The sequence below is a fragment of the Adelges cooleyi genome, unplaced genomic scaffold (genome assembly GCF_023614345.1).
Source record: "Adelges cooleyi isolate 19-005CV unplaced genomic scaffold, UGA_ACOO_1.1 ACOO_flye_CR_arks_rails_tigmint_CR_PRNA_9, whole genome shotgun sequence".
Classification (NCBI taxonomy): Eukaryota; Metazoa; Arthropoda; class Insecta; order Hemiptera; family Adelgidae; genus Adelges; species Adelges cooleyi.
Genome location: NW_026096579.1, coordinates 275,783 through 293,450, shown reverse-complemented (window position 1 = coordinate 293,450; position 17,668 = coordinate 275,783). Strand labels below are relative to the sequence as shown.

The 17,668-nt window shown below is 29.6% G+C and overlaps 1 protein-coding gene across 2 annotated transcripts in view; it reads left to right on the top strand.

The window, feature by feature from the left end:
- LOC126846162 (E3 ubiquitin-protein ligase TRIM9) overlaps positions 1–17,303 on the top strand; it is a 30,040-nt gene extending 12,737 nt beyond the window's left edge. The window contains exons 2-10 of one of the 2 annotated variants that reach the window (XM_050585376.1): positions 14,493–14,588; positions 15,272–15,505; positions 15,594–15,750; positions 15,949–15,984; positions 16,083–16,222; positions 16,323–16,461; positions 16,531–16,755; positions 16,821–16,993; positions 17,087–17,303. In XM_050585376.1, coding sequence (XP_050441333.1) covers positions 14,493–14,588; positions 15,272–15,505; positions 15,594–15,750; positions 15,949–15,984; positions 16,083–16,222; positions 16,323–16,461; positions 16,531–16,755; positions 16,821–16,993; positions 17,087–17,206 — 1,320 coding nt within the window. In that variant the 3' untranslated portion in view covers positions 17,207–17,303. The remainder of the gene's footprint in view (positions 1–14,492; positions 14,589–15,271; positions 15,506–15,593; positions 15,751–15,948; positions 15,985–16,082; positions 16,223–16,322; positions 16,462–16,530; positions 16,756–16,820; positions 16,994–17,086) is intronic. The other variant, XM_050585377.1, reaches the window with a different exon arrangement.
- Positions 17,304–17,668: the final 365 nt, after the last annotated feature.

Genomic DNA, 17,668 nt, shown 5'->3' with positions numbered 1-17,668 from the left:
TTACCCTCCGTATATTTTGTAATGACCCGGGGGGCATTATTTTCGAATAATATTTTTTTCGCATTCATTTTCAGAACGTTATTTTCTACTCAAAAGTTTTTGTCGCATTAAAAGCGTCCGCATGTAATGTGTTTAAACAACGAATATCGATGTTGTGTCTCGTTTTAATTTTTTTTTTCGGCGTTTTGCGATTTCTATTATACTTAAAGCGTGGCGGGACGTGCTGCCAGCGGAATTTGTGTTTGTTCAGTGGTGCAGCTGCTCGTGTCTGTATGGTATATATACACGAAAAAAACCATATATATATATATATATAGTAATAATATATAATATATCTACAGCGTCGTCGTCTGCTCTCTTGTTTTGGACGGTTTTCAGAGCCAAAAACCACCCGTGCCCGTTTAGCAAATGCGGGCGCACACTGTATAATAGGGGGGAACCGCGTCCCTCCGAATGCATGTAAGAGGGTGAACCATTATTATTATACCGTACACTATTTTTATTATTATTATTATGCGCGTGTGTGTATACACCGTGGCGGTGCTGTTAACCAGCTGTTTTTTTGTTTTTGAGAATACAAAAAAAAAATAATTTAGGAAGTGGGGTGGAGCGACCGTGGTCTAGGCTAGTTTTCCTCCCTGGGTTAGGTACAATTTTGTCGACGGATAATCATTTTTATTGTAATTTGTTATAATTATCATACACGTCTCATCGCACATTAATCGGTCATTTGAGAGCAGTATTGTGTACATTAAATTTGTGTAAAACGAGTAAAAACTTCAACGGGCAATGTAAAAGGGGCATTAGCGGAGATCAGGAGGGGGAGGGGGGGGCTTGGGATTCTAAAAGCCATTAAAATTTAAAATTAGTGCTACATTTATTTTTATTTCAACATATCTCTCGCTAAAAAATAAATGTAGGTATTATGAAAAAAGCACTAATTTTAAGTTTTGTATATAACACTCTCTGACATATATTTTACTAAACCTGATGAAGTACAAACGAGATGGACAAATAAAAGGTCGTGTTCGTTTGTTTTGAGACTTATTCAAAGGGTAGGTGAATGTCACGTATAAAAACCTTTAACTCATAAAAGGTCCATTGTCGACCCGTTGTAGTATATTATTTTGAAAACCGTTAATGATTTTATCCAGCCCAAGTCGAACAAAATGGTTGAAAACTGTGGAAAATATTTAACATACCACGAAAACACTTCAATAAAGATTAAAAAAATGTCTATAATAATTAATTATAAAAAAAAATCCTCTTAGAAAAATTAAACGCATTTTATTAACGTTACCGAAGCCCCTCCGTACAGTGTAAAGTACATAATATACACATACAAATATTTATAAACAAACGAAGGGACCCTCTGCAATGTGTAGACATATTTTTTTAAGATGGTCTCATAAGATGGTTGTCTCTGCGCCCCCTCGTGTAAAACAAAAATTACACTATGTAAGGCATAATATTTATTCGGAATAAAACTCATCATTTGAATACTTGGCATCGTTCGTAATAATTCTAGCCGACCGATGTCGACAACTGATTTTTTTAATAATTTGAAAAACAACAAGTGAATAATTTATGACATCCGATGCGGCGTGTTGGTCTTGGTAATAAAAAATACTATAATGTTGTATGCCGTTTGTTGCATAATAATAACTCTGACTTGCGCGTTCTGGAACAGTATCGATTTCCTATTCCGTTTAAATAGAGTATTAGCTCATTGCCGGCACGATTTATGACTTCTAAAACGTGTAAGTAAAACATTATTATGCAGCAGAACAGCAGCTCTTTCTATTGGTTTATTCAAAATATGTAACTCGACCGAAACGTTCTATAACGGCCTGTTGTTATGTATATCATATTATACGGTCTGTTCTGTACCACTTTACTGAACGGCTGGTAAAAATAACCATTTTGAAATAACGTGATAATTATATAAATAAACGTATTAACACCCGTTTGCCGACAGTAAAAAAAAAAAAAAAAGAAGAAGTTTTAAGCTGTGTTTTTAAATCCTTCACATGGACTGACTACGCTTGGATTACCTGTATACGCTATTAATCCTATTATCTTTCGTTTATCTTTCTTAATATTTCCTTTTATTTAGTTCCCAACAACGAACTTAATTTATTAAGCGGTGAAAATCAAAAGGACTTCTATTCAGTTTTTTTTTTTTTTTTACAAATGTTGTGTGAACAAACGTTATTTGTCCTCTCTTTTTTAGTTCTCGTCACTCCAATGTAAATTTACACATTTTTTTTAGCTTTGATGAGGAGTTAAAAAAAAAAGGTAATGGTTCCTTAGGTTGACATTGTATGACAATAAATATCTGTGAATCTTTATATGATAAAAAGTATTGATTACAAAATGTGTGATTTTTAAAATTTGGGGGGAAAAAACTGTGAGCCTAGTTTTAGTCCTACTGTTTACTTCACTATCGCATACAAGCTAATGTATTATGTCGGTTCATCTCTTTACATTATTACTACTCGGTGGGTTAAGACACCCCTAGCATTCGTTGGAAGAGGGCTGTGGGAAGTGGTTGTCGAGATTGCAAGCCGATTGGTGACAGTCCCGATTACATTTAAACCCCTAGTGATGTGGAGGGGGTGACTTGTACTGATAATCGAAACGACCGATGAAAGTGTGAAAACCATAGTTTTTGAGATAAATAAATATCTGGACGAATAGATTATTGTTACCGCTTGAAAATTGACGTTAAAAAACGTTTTTATTCAAAGTGATTTTGCTACTTTCAGACAAGTAGACTTCCTTTTTACAAACCAGCGACCGGTCATGAACTCACCGCACTTCGTCTCCTCGGCCCTGGGTTTTGTTTTGTTAAGTTACAGCTCTTACAAAATACAGGAAAACTAGTGTCCTCTCGACGGTTTATCATCATAACAAATAATAACAATTCGCTTGCATACAAGTTCGACCGACCGTGTCAGCCGCCGTCTTTTCACGGTTTCTACTTTGCAACTTAGGCGTCGCATGTCTTTTCCATTTTTGACATTGGTTTTGTTCAACGGTCCATTTTGGACTTTCCCCTGCGGTTTACAAGTACAATATCATGGACACACCGTTTTCCGGGGACGATGCACATTTTATACTTAACCGATTATGTAGTATTAATACAATAAGGTAGGTACCTTACAACCTTATTATTTTACATACCTAACAGGTATGGAAGGCGGTGGCTGTGGAAAAGGAAACGGAAAATCGGCACGCGACGAATTCATAATGGATCGCAAAGATCTGTTGCTCACGGTGCTTTCTCTCTAGCGTTTTTTTTTTTCTGTTTAATATTATTATTATTGTTAATGTTCTGTACTCGATTTGGCGAAATCATCGATTTCACCTAAATGTACACATTTACAATAATTACATTACTGTTATTGTTCACGTGCGGCCGGTGCGCGCAAATTGACTTATCAAAGACAAAGACCGAAAAAAAAAAGAATAATCGGTCGACGGTCCGTTTGATTACGTATTTCTTCTTTTCTTTTAGACTGCTTGAAACATTTTTGATTTCGATTTTTTTTTATATTATTTTACTTTAATTCCGTTCGATTGTTGTCGACAAAAGTAATAAATCATCTATTCCGCGTCGTAAATATCAATTAATCATTCTCGTTTAACGGTTATTATTGTTAATATTGTATCATCTGGTTAGCCTGTAACCAATTGCAGCCAAAACAGGGATCACCAAATTTATAGTGTATTCGAATTACATGAGTAATATTTGACATAGGTCAAAGTGTTTTTTTTTTAAAGCTATTTGTATTTAAAACAAAAAAATCAATGTCATTATTTTAAGTGTCCTCTCTCGTACGTCTACAAATATTTATCCAGCATATACTCTATTGCATACTTAATATATATGTACATACATTTTTTTTTAACAGGGTCGTTGGTTTTAAAAATATTTTAATATATTTTACTAATGGCAGACTCCACCTTTTTAGAGGTATTTTAGATGCAATGCTGTGGGGAGGAGGGTTAAGATTTTATAATATATTAAAAGTGAATACCTCAGCATACAAAACTTAAACTTATTTTGTTTGGCTATATGAAGACGGCAGTTTAAAAATATTTATCCAATTTTAAGCATACCGTTGTTTTGTGCGTATTACATTTGTTTAATTAGTTTACAAAATTAAAAGAAAAGCGTACAACTAATACTAAAATGATACGATACAGTTTACATTAATTCAATAACTTCAAATTATATTTATAAGATAGTTTATCAAATACTTGAAAAATAAAATATTCAATACTAACAACATAATTTAATAATTGTAAGTTATGTTTACAATTCGTGTTAAATATTCTAAATTTTAACCCTAGAGAAAATGTATAGTATAGTTGATAATTCCGTTAAAATATATCAAAACGTGTAAATTTCAATTTTTAAATATTTCACATTAATTATTTTGTGCTTGTAAACCCTTCGTCTCATAATTATTCTTGGCTATAAATAGTATACAATAGATAATCCCGTTAATTTCCTGACAAAAAAAAAATCATTGGCCGAAATAAATTACAATTTCTTAATTAAAAAAGCTAATTGAAGGGGGTATTACCTTCCCTTTGACAGACCGTTGGCTATACATAGTTGTACTTAAGGACAAAAACAATTTTTCAGGACTGCAGTAAAAAAAAAAAAAAACTACATAACTTATATAAAAATATTCACCGTAAATTCAAATTTTAACTAGTCATCTTAATAAATCACCAACGTCTTAACAAATATAAAAAAAAAAAAACATGAATTGTTTGTATAATTATTTGAGTGACTACATTTTTGATAATTATCTTCTGTTTGTTTGTACATGTTTAAAATATTCTATACATTTTTTCATAGTCGAGCTACACTTTGCGAGTCGACTTAGAGTACTCTTTTGGTTTGTTGATTAATATATTTTTACATATCTAATATATTATATATATATTTTTTAATATGCTATTATTAGGTTCATTGAAAATCGTCGCGTATTGTATACAAGTTTTTGTTGTGTTGTTTAACAATGAAAATATCAAACGGGTAAAGCCGTGCCGCACCGTGTGTTGAGAACGATGACCGGTCGTTATTCAAATTCAAATAATAATAATAATGTACACAGCCAAGCCTTTAAAAAACACAGAACAATCGAACATAAAATTATTATTTTTTCAACATAGGTTTTTTTTGGTTTATTAAAACTTCACTAGTACTATCATATTATAAATAGTATTCGACAGGCCACGCCGGTAACGGGTAGGATTCACTACAATACTGTAATAATTAAACAAGTGTTTATACAGGGTAATCTGTCTAATGTAAGACAATCTTTTTTTAATTGGATATTATGAATATTTGGAAAACTATGTTTCCTAAACTCGTAGGTACATATTTTTTACTACGTTAGAAAATGTTCACTTTCATCCCTTATATGTAAAAGAATTATAAGACTTCTTTTTCAAGTAGGAAAAATATGTTTTTAATTCCATAAATATGGATACAAACTATTTTTAAAAAATGTTAGCGTTTGAATTTGTATATTTCATCAATCTGTTCGATTTCTATGACTGTAAAGATTTTAATTCAAGATCAATATTCGTTCGGTTTTGGCAACAGCGAGATTTCCTATCAAATAATAATATTGACATTTGACCCCGCCGATAACGTTGTCACCCCCGTCACTGTATTAAAATAGGTAGATAAGAACCGCTTGTCTGTTATTATCTCAACAAATTGCATTGTGTCTGGTTATCGGTGTTCTCGCCTATCGGACAATGCGAATATAAATATGAATTTTCATCATTTAATGGGCTACTGGATTTTGGAAAACAATTAAAAACTTGTTAAACGTATAAGGGATGAAGATAAAAAAAAAATAAAGTATTGAAAAGTATAGTAAAATATATACCTACAAGTATAAATAAAAAATTTCAAAATATTCATATTCCGAGTAACCCAGTTTCTTACATCGTATGTATCACCCTGTAGTACGTATAATAATATACCGGTAATTAATTGTTCTGGGACATTTTTTATGTTTTACCAAAAACACCATCAAATGTATTATTGTGCCGGATCAACCATTAACAAACAATTAGCAGCGTGTTTCCTTTGTGTACTGGAATAATAACCATAAGTATAAAATGTATTACCAGAAGAGATTCGGTGTCGGTTTTTTTTTTTTTTTGGTAACGAATTCTGTTCGGTTTTGATCAAAAACCGTTTCCAATTGATGATTTTTCCGTTTAAAAGTCAACACCGCGCGGCAATAATACTTATTAGATTATAAATGTAATTTCCCTGGCACGGAATCGTAAAAAAAAAAGTAAATAAAATATATTAAGTCCTCGTCGATGGGTACGTGTGCGTGTGTACTGAATTCCTGAGAGGTTTTTTTTTTTTATTTCAAAGTAGTTTGTCAAAAAAGTAATAAAGCGGAACATCGATTTTGTTTTATAAAATACATCGGCGAAAAGGGGAGTACATAGTATGATTCCATGAATGTCTTCTTGAGCTTTTTCCCCGCCAAAATAATATATGAAACGTTTAATAAATGTGTAAAACCGTAGAACCATCTTGTGAAACAATATTGTGCCAAGCAATTACCGGTGAAAAGTGTAGAAATTATTTTGAAACTTCTACGCTACCATCGATAGATATTAAAATTATGGATAAGGTTTCAAATTCAGTTGGAAAAAAAACAAGCTTAGTAGTGCTAAGTAAATGCTAATTAGTTGGTAAATGTTATAGAAAATACACGGAGAATGAAAACAAGTAAATTTTTTTCTTAAAATGTTTTCTTAACTCATTTTGATATTAATATAAAGTCATTCGAAGAAGCTCCGTACATCAACTCATGCTTAAACTACTTGCTTAAAATAGTCATGTGTGAGACTAAGTTCAATTTTGACAGGACACTTTTTGACGACAACAGACGACAGTGTTACTGTAAAAGCTTTAAATTAATAACCCATCGTTTTAATAATAATTTAAGTTTTCTGTGTATTCTTTAAATATATTTTAGACAACATTGTATTACTCAACTGCCGAAAAATAATTAAGCATAAAATAATACATTTCATCGGTATAACGGAAATAAACGAAAAGTGTAATTTTTTATAAAGCCCGCTTTGTAAGTAAAGTTGATCATTTATTTAATGTTACTTTTTTAGCCACCTGCTGTGTTTGGGAGTTAATTTACATTTTCTTGTATACAAAAGTGTATTAAAAAAAACACTGGTGTTAGGTTATAGACACTGGTGCGAAATTCCCCCTCGTACTTTATCAAAGATTAAATTACACCATATACGAACCGTTGTGTTGACTTAGTGCGTTGCGGTCATCATGCAAGTAATAATATAATAGCCTACCTAAAGTATTTTATAATGATTCGAATTCTGTTTTAAATTATGTACCACGAGTCTAGTTTTTTCAAATTCCTTCCAAAATTGTGAAAACAAGAGTTAGCGATATTTCTAGTGGATTGTGTAAATCTTTTAAGGTGCCTGTTTGTATCAGTACAATAATTATAACCATTTACGAATAAGTTATATTATGTATGATTTATCCAAATTATTTAAACTGTAAGTATATGGTATACATTTTAATTTTGATTTTAATTATTACTCATTTTTTCTTTGGCTGACTAGGGGAAACTGTTTCTCGCATTACCCTCTCCCCTCCATATTTTTAATTTTAATCTTTTTATCATTAGTGTCACAACACAATGCTATTAAAAAAAAAAAAAACATTTTATTAAAAAAAAATTTAAAAGAGTAAACATTTAAATAAATAACGAATAATGATTAAAAAAAATTAAAGTATAATAATATAATTTTATAACTTTTCTTTCCAAAGTGTTTATTGTGGTAACATAAAAACCTAACTTGAAAGTAATAAATTATTATTATTCGAATAAAAAGTTTTTTAAATACCATTCGAAGAATTAAATAAATTCAAATTAACCTACTGATAATATTTTTGCTTTTAATTTTGCCCATCGGTATTTTAGATTATGCGTTCTGTTTAAATATAATATTACAAAGTGATTGCATTAAAATAGAAATTAGTATAATATTATTATTTCCTTTGTTACTTAGAAGAAAAAAATAATAATTCAAAAATATGTGGGAAAAAATGTTAATTGTATTTTAAATATATTTTTTTCATAACATAAATATGTATATATTTGTTTTTTGTACTATTTAAATAATCGTTTAATATTGTTGTGTCTTCGCTTCGGTGACCTAATTCTTAAGTTTCTAATTATTTATTTTTATTTTTATTTCACAAAATATTTAAAATGTACAAAACAAACTTGTTGAATTCTTATCTGGAACCGCAGTTATGTAAATTAATAACGAAATGCTGGCGGTTTTTTCTCTATTGACACAATATAAACATTTTACTATCGCGGTAACTTGGATACGCCCCTCTACGCCGTTGTTATTATTGAACATAAACATGCAAAACACACATACTATGGTATTGCACTTATTTATTATCTTATAATATAGTATTTCGGTTAGCTATATTTTTTGGCGTTATTTTATACCATAGTTTTGTTCCTTTACCTCGTTAGACGGTCAGACGGTCAACAGCTAATCAGACGAGTATTATCAACAAAGCAGGGCACGTTCAAAGAATCCATTGAAACCTACACATTGTAGTTTTGAAACTATTAACAAACACATTCTTACTGCTAAGATTAATTAAGGTTGTTATTTAAAAAAATAATTAATACTAATTAATTTGCGTTTTTAAATTAACACTATTCATAGGAGGAGTATAACGTACACCGATTCAGCCTTGAGTACGAGTATCACTTTGTGTACCTAATTTCGATAAAAAAAAAATAATAATAGTATTAAAACACATGTTAAAATATAAACCATTCGTCTCCACGTTTGATTTTTTGTGATATCGGTTACAATAATAATGTAATTTAATATATAAAATGTGTACATACGTCCTGCGTAGTAGCCACTTTTTTTTACTGTCGTTTTCCTCGTTGATACATTATTTAACAGGCTATACATATATTGAAAAAAAACAAAGCTTCACGAAAAATTGTTAGTGTTATTATTTTAGCTTCGATGCGGAAGCAGCTTGAGAAGATCTGTTTTTACAATAATAGGTTTTTACTTTTATATATATATTTTTAATTTTTGTGTCTTTACCCACGACATCTTCCAAGTTTCTGAACCGATTTCTTCGTGTAGCAGCTCTATAGGTCAGAAATCGTATCTGAAAGATATCTATTGGGCCAAACATTTAAAAAGTTTATCCCTTCCACTACAATATCAAGAAAAACGTCCAAAAAATGTACATATTCTTCAACGGCACACTATAACTTTATTAAAAGTAGTGGCCGTATTAGTTCCAAATTTTAATAGAATCATATCTCTAATATTTATAAAAAGCAATAAAGATCTTATGGTTTAGAATATTGTTTAATTGCTCTTTTTTTAGAATTGCGCGTACGTGTTTTAAATTACTCAAGTTAAATCTGTTTATTTTTTTTTATGTTACCTAGTATTTGTATTTGTGGATAGCTTTGGAAGTGTGTCTGTAATACATTGTGTGTTGATGCTTCTTAGTATTAATTTAAACCGTGTCTGTACTCTTGCCTCGAGGGGCGTCATAATAATAATAATAATATTCTTCAGACATAGCACTACCGTGAAACGTTGAATCAAAAGAAATATCATAAAGCCTTTTTCCTTGTGGAAGGAGTAGAACCTTTTTCTTTATTTCGTTATTTTATGTGAAGATTTAGAAAATTAGACCTTAGGTACATCTAGAATGGGGTTATAACATAATATACATAATAATATAATACATGTGTATTGTATCGATCAAAATAACATCATGCGAACTCGTTTGTTTGATACTAGTCCAACTCGTTTAAATTACATAAATCATAGGTTGAAATTTGGTAAAAAAAAAAAATAGACGTTTTACTCGTAAAATACACTAATAATATTATTATGAAACTTTCTAATTTGTTGGGGATATATTTTCAGTAACACCCCAACTGCGTTAATCGTTCTACAATAATTACTGCACTTGACGATCATACTATTGTTATCATTGAGCATCTACATTCTACGCTCAATGATGTTATATATTATATTATGTATAGTTATTTAATGCTCATTAATTCGGAGGTACTCGTGAAAGGCACATAGTTGTCGGTTGGATATGTGATCTATCTAAAACGTTTCTAATAGCTGTACAATTATTAATTGAATTCTAATGATTTACAGTAATGCTTTTGCAAATCGAACAGCTTAACAGCTTAATTTTATCATATTTTAAACCCTATTTGCACGCGTGTATAATATGTATTTTATTGTTTTATAGCGGAGTGTTGTTGTAAATAATGTCATAAAACTGATTATTATTTTCGTTAATTTATTTCAACGTAGCTTCAAAAACATAAGATAATATATTTAATAAAATAACATAACAATTTAAGCTGATCGAATCTGATAGGACAGTATTCACTCATTTTTAAGGTAAACAAAAAATAAACACTTTTTATCCCTTTCTATATTAGTAAAAATAATAAAATTATGTTTAAACAACTAAAAATCCTTTTCTGTTTAATTAAATTTAATTTAATAAAAGTGGCGGGGTGGATAGGATTTAATCTACTTAAGTGCTGTATGTAAATACATTGTTTTATTGTTACTTGTTGTTTTAAAATAAAAAAAAACATTGGCTTAGATGCAAATAATTTCTTTTAAATATAAGTACACACTCGATATATCTGGAGTCTAATTTGCGCAGTCTTGAAAATCCCAACATCGCGCCCTTAAAATGGGAATAAAGAAAAAAGATTCCATTTGAATAAGCATATCTTATGACGCTCTTCTTAATTTTGAAGGAGTGAAATTTTTCAACTTAAAACCAAAACATTATTTTGTAATTTAAAATTTTAATACAGTTTAGTCAAATTGTTGTTTATTATTAATGTATTTTTTCTTTTTAAATTGTTGTTATTGTAATATGTTGTAATCCGTACATGTTGTCCCAGTTTTTAGTGATTGAATACTATGTGTAATATAATTTAATTTAATTGTTAAACTGATAATAAATTGCTTGGATAGTCAAAACAGAATCGTTTGATGTTATAAATATACGTGTGTTATAATATTTATAACACATATTATAATTATATAGACATGAAAAAAAAAAGGCCGTTATAGTAAATTATTTAATTATTTCAATTGTAGGTATATATAATTCATACAAGGTGATTTTTTTAAAGTGATCCTCTCAATATCTCATAGGGTTTAACATAGGGTAATTTAGTATAGTGTTTTTATACAATGTGATCTTAATTTTTTACAACATTTTATGTTTTTTATCTCCCTCCCAAAGATATTGGCGAATTAGGATTTATTGCCAAGACTTACCCGGCTACATTCTGATTGGAGGCTTCTTATGGGGGATAAACAATATTGGTCTAAAAGCTATTTTTACTACAAAAAAGTAGGCTACTATCTGGACTCGTGTCAAAATGTCCAGTTGAGTAGTATTAGTGAAGAGCATTAGTTTTGTACACAACACACACGAGAACTACTGTCGTGACGATGTGATAAAACCTATTAACTCTCGCCAAAAAAATTTAATTTTCACCACAATCTGTAAGTGTGTTCGTTCTAAATTTAGTTTTTTCTATGGTTGTCCTATCGTCCAGGTCAATCAACCAGCAAGTTTGGTTTTATGTCCGATTTTAGTTTTAAATGTTTACAATTATTATTCCTACAGTTTGGTTGATGGGAGACTTGGTCATTATTGATTTGAGGAGGGGGGTTGATAGGTATGTTTAATAACTGTTTTTATTTTAATATTATTTGAAATTCAAATAACGTTCGTTTTAATTTATTGGAATACAATTTTTACTAAAATCATTAAAAGTTGTATTAATTGAACAGTTCGTTGTGTGTAATTTTAAAACTACATTGTTCGGTAATTATGCTATCATAATAAAAGCACTTACAAAATGTTTGTAAAAATAATTAATTTTTCCAAAAACTTTTTACTATAATAACGTTATTTGAAATGTATCAAACAATAAAACAAATTCGCACAAACAATTATCTTTTTATTAGAATTACTACGGCATTTGTAGAACTTGGTTATTCTGTTTGTTATTCGTTATTTAATTACATTTTTCCCAACTCTCGTTTGATGGCTATACATTCGGTATAAAGCAATGGAAATTAAAAAGAGTGTACAAGTGATATTTGTTTTTCTTTGAAAAACAAGTTGTTGATCATTATTACAACTGTTATCGCAATAACATCTGTATTTATTTTATGACTTTTAATCAATTTTCAAAACAGATGTGTAACTTACACAGCAAAAACAAATTATTTTATAACAACTGTTGCAATATATTTTTAATTATTCTTCGCCGGGGAATCAAATATTAATAACAGAAATTATTCACTTCGCTCCCTTGTAAAATATTTTATAAAACCCGTATATACCTTAAGATTCTCATCACTTCAATTAATAATATACAAGGTGCGTCACAATGATTTACTCTTTTGTTTAATATTTTCTTTTGAGGAGATGGTGAAATCAAGTCCATATTTTCCAAAATGATTTATATAAAAAAACTGCTTGGTAAAATATATTTAAAAAAAAAAAATGTCTGGCTTTTAAAAATGTTGACCACCCGTTTAAATAATAGTTTTAAAATGATGGCTGTTAATAGTGTAAGTCTGTTTTTTATTTATACCAGAAAATTAAACACTTGATTAAACCGTTATTAAATGTGCACTCCTATGTTCATTATTTCTATGGAAAATGAATAAACTACTAAATAATTATTAATTTTAATAATATGTGTTTATAAGTAAGCTACCCCTATGTGTATAGTATAAACCATAAATGTCTAATTAACAAAGGTCGGCTTGTTTTAAAACATATTTAATTTATAGTTGTACAATTTTACACAGATTTTCAATTTTATATACTTATTTTTTTAATATTATTTAATTCAAAAATAAATTATATAAATGGTTGTTTAACCATCCAACAGTTTTGATTCATAAGCTTCAAATATTTTTTCAAGATAAAAGTATTTTTCAAAAAAAGATTACAAAATATTTCTCTTAAACTTCTTGTTTTGGCCTCTACGAAAATCTTTAGCTGCTATTTTTTTGTATTTTTATTATCTCTGTTACGGATGATCAGTTTGAACTTATCTAATAAAATTAAATCTATTATCATTTATTTTAATTGACGGCCGTCAATTATCTATAATTCATCAATTATCAATAGACTGTCCACGATTCGTCCATTTTAAATGGAAAAAAAACTTAACTTATTGATTGAATTTTTTATCAATTGTATTTATCCAATAATTGAATGTTGAAGTAAATTGCTGTAAAAATTAATTTTTATGGAATTATTACCGTGTAAGAACGCTCTAAAAAAACCCTTTTTTTTAGCTCAATATTATAGTAATAATATAAAGATAAAATAATATATTATCATATAATAGAAGTTATCTAATAGAAGGTCAAGTCTTTGTTGGGGTTATTTGGACTTTGATACTTGTCTAATGCCCGAAAACAAGTAATTATTAAAAAAAACCTGTTTTATTTGTATTATTCTGGTATTATGTTGGTAGTATTAACAAAAGTTTATTAAAAATCGTTCACTTAGACATTTGTTGTAATCTACAAATTTGTTCTAACCTAACCTAATATTTTTTAACAAACGTTCAGTTTTAGATTATGTTTGATTTTTATTAGTGTTTACATGTTATTGCACTCCAAACATAATATAATTGACTCTTAAAATGCCTTAAAAAATATTAATCTTTTTTTTTATGATTATTATATAATAAGTTGTATTTCAATGAATACATCTCACAAATATTATTTATTTTTACTAAATCTCTTTTGATTTTTATTAAAAATAATATGAATAATAAAAAAATTATTTGTATTTATATACATTTTTTTATTTTAACAAATAGTTTTTTTAATTTATAAGTAGCAGGAAAATGTATTAAATTACGATAAAAAAAAAATTCTGAACTTACAATACTGTATGTCATTAGGGTAGGGGTATTTATTTATAAAGTTTGCAAGTCCTAATTATTATTATTATTGTTTTAATATTGACCGACCAATTCCAATTTGCTGATTTCCAAATCAGCAAGGTCGATATGAACAACACTGAACGTCCACACGCTGTTTATTTTTATATGTTATCTTAAAAATTATTGTCAGGACAAAACAAGTGTCTCGCACCTAATTTATTCCTAGCAGGGCTGTGATTTTTAAGCAATTACTCAGTTTATTTAATACCCACACTCCCTTCGACTAAATATACTGCTTATATCATTATAGGATAAGAGCATAATATAATTTACCGTATGTTAATTAATTTACGTTTAAAAAAATGTATGTATTAAATGTAATAACAGTAATTGTATTTTTGTTTTCAGACTGAGTTATCTCAAAATCTCCAGCAACTTTCTGAAAAAGCGCGTACCACCACGGAATTCATACAAAGACTAAAACAGATGTCGGAAAAGCTCAACGTGAGTATTGTTGTCATTGAGAAGAAGTTATATATGTGATATTAAATACTTAAAATCAAGTCTGTGTATTAACGACAGTAAAAGTTGGTGTTTTACTACTAAAAACTTTCAACTTATTTACATCAATCAAAGTCACACAATTATTTTTGCATAAGTGGACACTTAAAAATATGTAATACTACATTATGTCTCATTATGATCTCAGTGTTGAGCATAAAGATTTAATGGGTGTACAAGATCTCAATAGTAAATTTATTACGAAAAAAAAAAACTAAGTTTTTAAATTTCAATTTCCGTCATGTTTACTAAATTACTAAAAATATTATTTTAAAAAATGTATAAATGCAACAAAGCGTTAACTAGTTGCTTAATATAATTCCAAATAACGTTAATTAACGAAATATTTATTAACAATAAATTACTAATTTATATAGTTTGTTTTTTTAAATTTTTACTTATTATTATTTTAACGCAATATTATGTTCTAAAATACCTACCTGTAAAAAATGTTTTCAGTTAATAGTTATAATGCTATTCAATTTTTATAGATTTTTTTTTTTTTTGAACTCATTAAAATAGTATATCATCAAATATTTTTATTATTTTCAGTGTATTTCAACAAAAAAATTATTTTTAAATTTAACACCAATTTAAAATTAATATCCCTATATTTGTGATTGTAGGGAGAATGCGAAAACCTAGAAAGACAAGTGGACGCCCGCTGTGACGCATTGATCCGATCCATCGAGAGACGACGACAATGGTTGATCGATACGGTGCGACGAGACAAGGAGATCAAACAGAGATCGTTGAAAGAGCACGTGGCGTCTTGTACTAGCAAACTACAAAAAACCACTTCGCTTTTGCAGTTTTGTATCGAAGCCCTCAAGGAAAACGACCCGGTGTCCTTTTTACAGGTACGAGTGACGACTCTTAAAATTACAATACTCATAAAAACTAGTTAAATACTTAAAAATGTACCTAATCCGGTTTTTATTCTTTCAGGTCGGCTCCATGTTGATAGCCCGCGTTTCCAATACGGACATGACTTGGCATAAGGACGTGTTACCGTCTCCGCGATCATATCATCAGCTAGACCTGACCCTGGACGACAATACGGTTTTAAAAGCCATTGAACATCTGAACTTCATTCAAATGAAAAGTATGTTTATAACTGCACTTGTACCAAACTAACGCACAAGTAATAAATACAATTACGAGTGCTCGCTACTAAACCGTAATAAAATTACTTCAAATTAGAAGAAAAGTCTATTTGTTAGCTTACACCGCTATTGTAAATACGCTTTACCTAACAAATAATATAATTTTTGTTTGTTTTGCTTTCTAACATTAAAAAAAGCTTTCGGGAACGGAGAGGACAATAATAAGCCATCAGGTACATTGCGTTAAGGACTATCTGAAATTATATGATTAGTAAATGTCATCTTGAGTAACATTTCTTTTATTATATTTTGATTTTTTTTTTTTCTGTAGCCCCGAACCCTGCACTCATTATCACCGAAGAATGTAGTGCGGAAAACAATAGCGTTACTATTGCGTGGCAACCTCCGACTTCTTCGTACGTTGAAGGTTATGTCTTGGAATTAGACGATGGAAACAACGGTGATTTTAGAGTGAGTAATCAGTTTAAAATTATATTTTAACGGTATCGGACTATCCGTTCAACATAAGTTTTTTTATAATTATACTATTTTTGAATTTTGTTTTTTACAGGAAGTCTATTGTGGAACGGAAACGATTTGCACTGTGGACGGCTTACATTTTAACTGTACTTACAACGCCAGAGTCAAAGCGTTCAACAGTGCCGGAGAAGGCGAATACAGCGAAGTCATCGGGTTACAAACCTCCGAAGGTAATTTCCAAAACTTATTATTCGTAATAATATTTTAATTAATTTTATTTACTTGCCACGTTAAATTAGTGGCCTGGTTCACGTTCGATCCGTGTTTGAGTTCTCCCGAACTGTGTTTCACGGCTGACAACAACACTGTAACTTGTGAAGGATTTGAACATCGTGTGGCCATCGGTAGCGTTGGCTTTTCTAGAGGCGTTCATTATTGGGAATTCACTATAGATCGATTCGACGCTGACACAGATCCTAGTTTCGGCGTAGCCAGGTTGGACGTGTCCAGAGAAGAAATGCTTGGTAAGTTCTTAATAAAATAATAAAACATTGAAATTAACCTAATATAATTTGTCTAATAATTGTAGGTAAAGACGAATTCGGCTGGAGTATGTACATTGACAAGCAGAGGTCTTGGTTTATGCATTGCAACAGCCACGACCAACGCTGCGACGGCGGCATCCAAGTGGGATCCACGATCGGAGTGCTTCTGGATCTAAACAAACATCAGCTGTGTTTTTACGTCAACGATGAGCCACAAGTACGTTGAAAAATACACTGGTTTTTTTTTTTTTTTTAATTATTTCCGATTCAAAAAATAATGAAATGTTAAATATTTGTAATTCTGTTTTAGGGACCTGTCGCGTTTCATGACCTCTACGGAGTATTTTATCCTGCAGTCAGCGTAAACCGAGGCGTCGCCGTCACTCTACACACAGCTCTCGACGCGCCGAGCGACGTAGAAGACTGTTGAGATTTCCTTTTGCCAAAAAGTGGTGTTATAGTAGATGTGGAACTTTGACAAAAAACCAATTTTTAACTTTTTACCTTTAAATCTTTATATTTTATTTTGTATATTTTATTTATACATAAAAAAAAAGAAAGAAACATTACTGTACAACTAAATTTTTGTCTCGACCTAAGTGTTACTTTCGAGTGATAAAGTAATTTCGAAACAGGGTAGGAACAAAAAGTGACATACGTAATAATTAGCATCTATGAAGAGCTTCACTTATTTTCCTTCCATAAAAAACTTGATTTTTTTTTTTGTCTATAGTTACTTAAACAACACATTGTGATCATATTTCATTATATTATATAATATTATAATAATATATTGTTTTCTCTTTTTTATTTTAAAAAAAAAAATGTATCTATGATAATATTCAATAATTGAATAAGATATTATATACCTAAAGCCCTATGATAAATATTT